Consider the following 7,043-nt stretch of genomic DNA (forward strand, 5'->3'; position numbering starts at 1 on the left):
TCCACCACTACTAAAGTAACACACAAGGTCCATTAAATATCTTAGAATAACATATTTTTTTGTTGTCCTCAGGTTGTTTTTCTGACCTTCCTAGTCATTTCGAATTCAATTTTTCAATCTTTTTTTTTTTTATTTTTTCAAGGTAAACATGGACCTGGTACTGAAGAATTCAGCTTGCAGTGTTCGCACCTCCCTAAATTCAGCGCTGCGCAATTTGAAATCATGTTTGGATTTGCTACGACCTACCTTCACTTCTCTACTAAAAGGTAATCATGCCTCAGTATATAATATTTTAATATGCATTTGTAACTTGTATGTAAACACATTTATCATTTCTGGCGATGCTGAAACAGTCAGGGTATGTGCTGTTTCTATACATTTGGTAGCCTCACTGACGGTTTTCCCCGAGTGTGGCTCGGGGTAAAATTTTCAGCACCAGTGAAAATTCATAACACATACAGTACACTGTAATCTTACAGATTACATTACTGTATGAAATTATTTCACATCCCTTTTGTCCCCAGTTCTTTGTCCAGTGCCCTGCATGCAGTTTTATGATATAAACTGTTCTTTCTGCCTGGAAACTGGAGATTGTCCATAGCAACCAAAAAGTGTCCCTTTATGTCAAAAGTGGTTTTAGACCAGCTAGAAAACAGCGATAGTAAATTGGAACACTTGCAGAATTGAGCGATTGTGGGGAAATTTATTTTATTATTATTATTATATTATTTTTTATAATTTATTATATTATAATTTATGATTTGTGTTTCAAACTCCATCATACCCGGGATATCTACTAGACTCTTGGTGGACAGATTAAAGTGTGTTATTGCTAAGAATTACAAGCCTACAAAATAAAACGCCAAATTTCTATGCAAAATAATTGTACCGCTTTGAGAAGCAAAAATCTGAAATAATCATACCGCCAGGGAGGTTAAAGTGTTATTTGATACCTTGCTGGCTTCTTTGTTAAAAATAGGGGTCAGTCCATTAAAAAAGAATTTCAGGTTTCTTGTCATTTTAATTTGATTTACCAGCTTGAAACAAACCAATTATTTGCATGCAAGAATGGACTGGTCGTTTCTTAGTCTCTAATGTGCTGTAGTAGCTTGTGCTACATACAGTAAACGGTGCTGGATGTAGTCGCTTGTACTGCGACTACTTCCTTTCTGCTGCTGGGTGCAGTCGCTTGTACTTCATCTCCACCATTTAGAAGAAGCCTTGTATTTTTTTTTTCAATGAATACAAGGCTTTCTCTAAGGTCATCTGCCTATCGGAGGAAGCTTTGAAAAAATTTGAAATGGTAGGGAGTTGAAAAAATAGAACACTTCTCCAAAATAGCAGAGATGCGTTATAGGTGCTCTCTATATGCAGCAGTAAAGGTGGGAGTCTCTGGTACTGCCACCATAGCACAACACCGTTTAATGTACATAGCATGCAAATAATTTGTTACAAGCTTGCCGAAAGGACTTGTTTACAGTGCCAAGAAACCTAGAATTCTCTTTTAAGATGTTGGAGTTTTTAACTACTACTTCTTTTATATCATAACTTTCCCCTAAAACTCTTCAGTTCACAGACAGAAATGTTAGTTGGGTATGGAATTTTATGATTTATTGTTGCATGATTTGGACATTTACAGTTTACAGTCTTATATTCTTATAATTAATTATTCTGTCTCAAAGTCTTAATTTGACACCCCTCAGGTGGCTCTTCTCTTTTTTAGAACCACAGCAAGCAGTATTTTAAGGAGTTCTATGATTGATTTGTTTCTGAATAAACTTTTATAGTCACACCCCACCAAAACTGATACAATTATGCTGATCTGTGCAGTAATGCCTTTAGTGAATAAAAAAAAAATACATTTCATTCATAAAAACAATACATGGCAAATAATGCAAAGTAACAAAAATGGCTTGTGTTATGTTTTTGTAAACTGAGCTAGTGACTCGTGGCAGACAAACACAAGTCCACCTTTACTCGCCTGTTTCCCCAAGAAACCCTACTAAAAGAGTATAAAAAGTGCCATTGCCGACCTTGCTGAATATACCGGTTTCCTGTCTGTCATACTGATCCAATGTCTTCAATACTGCCTGACCTGAAACTATGCATATAAGCTCTGGCTTTCCTCATTTACATGCTTATCTGGAGCCAGTGACCAAGAACATACCAAAGCCAGACACGACTGCTGAGCTGAGAGAAGAAAACTTGTGGCTTTATTTTGGGTCTGTGTTATGCCACTGTTGTGGATATTAACCACTATAGTAGAGAACTCTCCATCTGCAATTGAGCTGTGACTTATCAGAGCCTTTAGCCCAGTACTCTCATCTATACATTTAGCTTCCTATACGGAACTGTATTAGCCGCTGACAGTTCATTACCAACCCCCGCTACCTACAACAGTGTGTGAACGGAAGTGTGCATGTGAGCCCGGGCAGTGATTTTGAAGTGATTGTAAAGTCTCATTTTTTTTCCCTAAGAAAAATAACAAATATGTTATACTTACCTACACTGTTGCAGTGGATTTGCACAGAGCAGCCTGGATCCTCCTCTTCTCAGGTCCCTCTTCGGTGCTCCTGGCCCCTCCCTCCTGTTCAGTGCCCCCGCAGCAAGACGCTTGCTATGGGGACACCTGAGCAGAGTCATAGCTCCCTGTGTCCATTCAGACACAGAGCACCAACCGGCCCTGCCCCTCCTCTCCCCTGATTGGCTAGCTGACTTTGGCGGCAGCAGCAGCCAATGGCACCGCTGCTGTGTCTCAGCCAATCAGGAGGGAGAATCTCGGACAGCTGAGACACTTGTGGACATTGCTGAACAGAGAGGGACCTCATGTAAGTGTTAGGGGGACTGAGGGGGCTGCTGTACACAGAAGGCTTTTTATCTTTACGCATATAATGCGTTAAAGAAATTGTAAAGTCAGAAGGTTTTTTTTATCTTAACGCATTCTATGCATAAAGATGAAAAACCTTCTGACTTTACAATTTCTTTAAGTATTTGACAACGTTGCCCTACTTGTTTTAATTGATTTGCAGGGAAGGTGTGGTGGTTTTTTTGCTTACTGTTTAAATTAAATTTCCAATCAATGTGTAATAAGACATACCATTGTTTGTCCCTTCTATGGGGCCTCTTTGATGGGCACCCCTTTGAGCCCCCATCATATCCCCCCTTTTTTTGTGAATATACCGGTTTCCTCTCTGTCATACTGATCCAATGTCTTCAGTATTGTCTGACCTGGAACTATGCATATAAGCTCTGGCTTTCCTCATTTACATGCTTATCTTGAGCCAGTGACCCAGAATGTGCTAAAGCCAGACATAACCAAAGCAACTGGTACTTTCAGAGGAAAGGTTGCAATGGAAGCCTCCATATCCGCCTTGGTACAGGTTTCTTTAAACCCCTTCACTACCACCACCCCAAGTATTACTGTGTAGCAGTATTGAGATGTAAACAAACTTATGGTTGCAGTAACTGCTACAAGTTTGTTCAGCTGGCTTCTGGCTTTCATGTAGAAATGATATTGGTAGTCTATAAAGTGTCTTGGTCACTTTCATATGTGAGAAATGCTGGGAAGACTCCTTGAGATAGGAAGTGTGCACAGGACAAAAGACACCTCTGAACATCTGATGTTATTAATGGGTATTTGTGCCTTTTATAGAACAGAACAAAACCAAAGGTCTTTTAATGGTATGTTTAACAGACCTAAAAGGAGGAAATAGGAAAAGTTCATTGTCTGAGTTTACATACAATAATAACTGCTGAAATAAGATCTCAACCACACAGTGGGATTGATTCACTAAAGGCAAGTAGACTGTCCAGCGCTTAGTAAATGAGCAGAAGCTCTGCTGACTTCCGTCATCCAATCATGTGCAAGCAAAATTGCTGTTTTTTTTTTTTTTTTTTTTTTTTTTTTTTAACTTTTCTTGCACGTGATTAGGTATTCTTGTCAAAGTGAAGCTTTACTTATTTACAAAGTTCTGGAGCAAGTGCACTTTGCAAAGTGTATTTGCTTTTAGTAAATCAACCCCAGTGAGCCTGCAGACTCAGACTTGTATTGTGTGAAGTACAATCGTTGCCTATCGCTACAAAGTTGGAGGCCCACATATGTACTTGGCAAACCTGCATAACCTCTATGTACATATATATTTTTAATATCAATAGGATTTACATTACGCTCATCTTTCACGTGTACTGTATAGCTAACAGATCGGTGTAATAATTTTTTGTGGGTTATGTAGCTATGCACATGATCATGGGTATGTACAACTTATTATTCAGGATGTATATAGCGCCAACAGTTTGTGCAGCACTTTACAACATGAGGGCAGACGGTATAGTTACAATACAATTCTATACAGGAGGAATCAGAGGGCCCTGCTCGTTAGAGCTTACTATCTAAAGGGGAGGGTAAAGTGGTACAAAAAAGGTAATAACTGTAGGGGATGAGCTGATGGCGAAAATAAAAAGTACAGTTGTTAGTTGGGGACAGGATAGGCTTCCCTAAAGAGAACAGATTTCAGGGATCACCGAAAAGTGGACAGAGTAGGAGATAGTTCAACAGACTGGGGTAGGGAGTTCCATAAGATGGGAGTGACTCGGGAGAAGTCCTGGAGTGCAGAGGCAAGCATTGGAGGAGGTGATGAGGGAGCTAGAGAGCAGGAGATCTTGGGAGGGACAAAGAACGATTTGGTTGGTTTGTTTGGACTCGGTTAGTGATGTAGCTGGGGGCTTGTTGTGGATGGCGTTATAAGTTTAGTGTTTTTTTGATAAGTGTTTTTCTATTTCTACATTGCAGGTATAGACACAGATATTTCCCATATACACACATCGCTTAACGACATTCACTCTTCTGCCTCTATATTGAACAAGATCTATCTGCCATGGTCACAGCACATATTTGGTTTGGCAGAGTTTAGAAACTTATCAGAGACTCTTGTATGTGCCATTCAGAAGAGGGACTCCAACAGAGCCAACTACGCCCGGCCACAGGATTCACAGCACAACTCTGCATTCTCACCCAGCGCCATACAGTGGGTGTAAGCATCATTCTACATGGTGTATTAGCCCAATGCTTTAAAAAAATTGCACTGCATGCTTAAAAAAAACTGTATAGATAGTAATAGATTTTTGGATATCACTTGTATATGTCTTTGTATAAATGTATATTTTTTCTTCTTTGGTAATTATATTTGTATAAATATGAGATTAGGAAAGAAAACGTGACCAGTGCTCAAATTGGAATTTAAAATGCATTTTTGTTGTGTATATATGGCACTTGAGCAATGCTTTATTCAGGCTAGGCAACAGGTTTATGTTAAAGTGTTTGTTAACCTCGAAAAAAAAAAAAAAAAAGAAAAAAAAAGGATCCTTCTCCTTTAAAGCATGTTATATGACGCAGTGCTTGTCCTGTGTCATTTGGCCCTCTGTAACATCTAAAAAACCTGGCTGATCCTGCCAGTTTCTCCCCACCCCTCTGTAAACTGACCACAGTGTATCATGGCTGCTAAACCCTGACACTGTGGTCAGTTTACGTACCTCTGTCATCAACAGCCTGCTATCTGCTCTCCTCTCTGCTCCTGTGTCCCCCCCCCTCTCTGTCTGTGAGCCACCCCTCCCCCTTCCTGCTTCTCTCATAACACTAACCTGTATACGCCATCAGAGCTGCCTCCTATTGCAGTGTCCCCCTCTGTGAATGATTTATAAATATAAATGCTGTAAATACCTAATTTAAGAGCCGAGATTGCGATCACATGACCAGCCAGCTCTCTCCTCTCCTCCTCCCCTTCAGACTGACATCAGCAGGGGAAACTCAGCCTCCTCCACTGAATCTCTCAGAGGAGAAAGCTGGCTGATCATGTGATTGTAATCTCGGCAGTGAAAAGGTATTTGCAGCATTTCTTTTTATAAATCACACGCAGAGGGGGACACTACAATAGGAGGCAGTGCTGAGAGTGGCTTAACAACCACATTAATGTTTTAATGACAGCCTTTTACCCCCCAACCACCATATTTGGCTGCTGGGAGTGAGAAAAGCCCAGTGACATGACTTTTGGCTTACAAAGGGCTCAGGACTCTCTTTGCGACAGCACTGGTTCCTTGTGTGGCCAAGCAGCAGAGCTGCCGAAGAGGATACAGTAGGATGAGTCTTATGCTTCTCCATACCTGGTATTTTTTTTTTTTTTTTTTTCACTCTCAACTGAACTGAATGGAGGTGGAATGGGGTAACCCTTAGAGTGAATCTGTTCCTAATCCCTGCATGAGCAAAGCACCAACTTGCTCAAAGAGCTATGGGCACAGGAATAAAGGTGCAAATTCTCAGGTTCCAGTGTTCTATATTTATGACGCAATAACACAAAATAAATACTGAAACATCAATGTGTGCAGCTTTTTGATTCTGTCTACAACAGGAATACCAAGCTAAGAGTCGTCTTATGTCTTTCCTAAGCAGTGTAAGTTTATTTTTAATCCCTCTGCTGCTAGCATTAGTAAATAGAAGGAAAGTATATCATATTTACTTGTGTTTGAACTTTTTTTTTTTTACATTTCTTCAGTTACTTTCTGGTTTCCAGGCCTATGGAAATGATGTCAGGAGGCGTTTTCTGTTGAGCACACCCTTCTTCCTGCATGACTGAGCTAAGGGCAGATGGATTCCAGGAAGTAAATGTTACATGACTCATCTGCCCTTAAGATGGCCACAGCCAGAAATGCTAGGTAGTGTTTTCTGTTTCAATACGTTTATTGTAGTTTTGAGAGAAAACATAACAGGCTCGCATTTTTCCCAAGCAGGGGCTGAGCTAAAGATTCACATATGAAAGAAGGCACATGTAAGCATTTATGGATTGTCAAAACAGGATTCTAACCAAAACTAAGGAAATTAGAGAAAATATCCCAAACGTTGCCAGGCTGTCCTCCAAAGGGCAGAAGTCCCCAAAAATATGTCGTCTAGGAAGAGAAATAGAAAACTAAGAGTGGGAAAGGAAGAGGGGAGAGAAGATGGACCAAGGGGTAAGAGGGTACCACGGACTCGGGATCATCACAGGTAACAGTTA

General features: G+C 40.2%; 1 protein-coding gene across 1 annotated transcript in view; it reads left to right on the forward strand.

The window, feature by feature from the left end:
* KIF14 (kinesin family member 14) overlaps window positions 1-6,499 on the forward strand; it is a 162,775-nt gene extending 156,276 nt beyond the window's left edge. Inside the window, exons 29-30 of the mRNA XM_073592947.1 lie at window positions 143-266; window positions 4,790-6,499. Coding sequence (XP_073449048.1) covers window positions 143-266; window positions 4,790-5,034 — 369 coding nt within the window. The 3' untranslated portion in view covers window positions 5,035-6,499. The remainder of the gene's footprint in view (window positions 1-142; window positions 267-4,789) is intronic.
* Window positions 6,500-7,043: the final 544 nt, after the last annotated feature.

Source organism: Aquarana catesbeiana, linkage group LG07, assembly GCF_042186555.1.
Source record: "Aquarana catesbeiana isolate 2022-GZ linkage group LG07, ASM4218655v1, whole genome shotgun sequence".
NCBI lineage: Eukaryota > Metazoa > Chordata > Amphibia > Anura > Ranidae > Aquarana > Aquarana catesbeiana.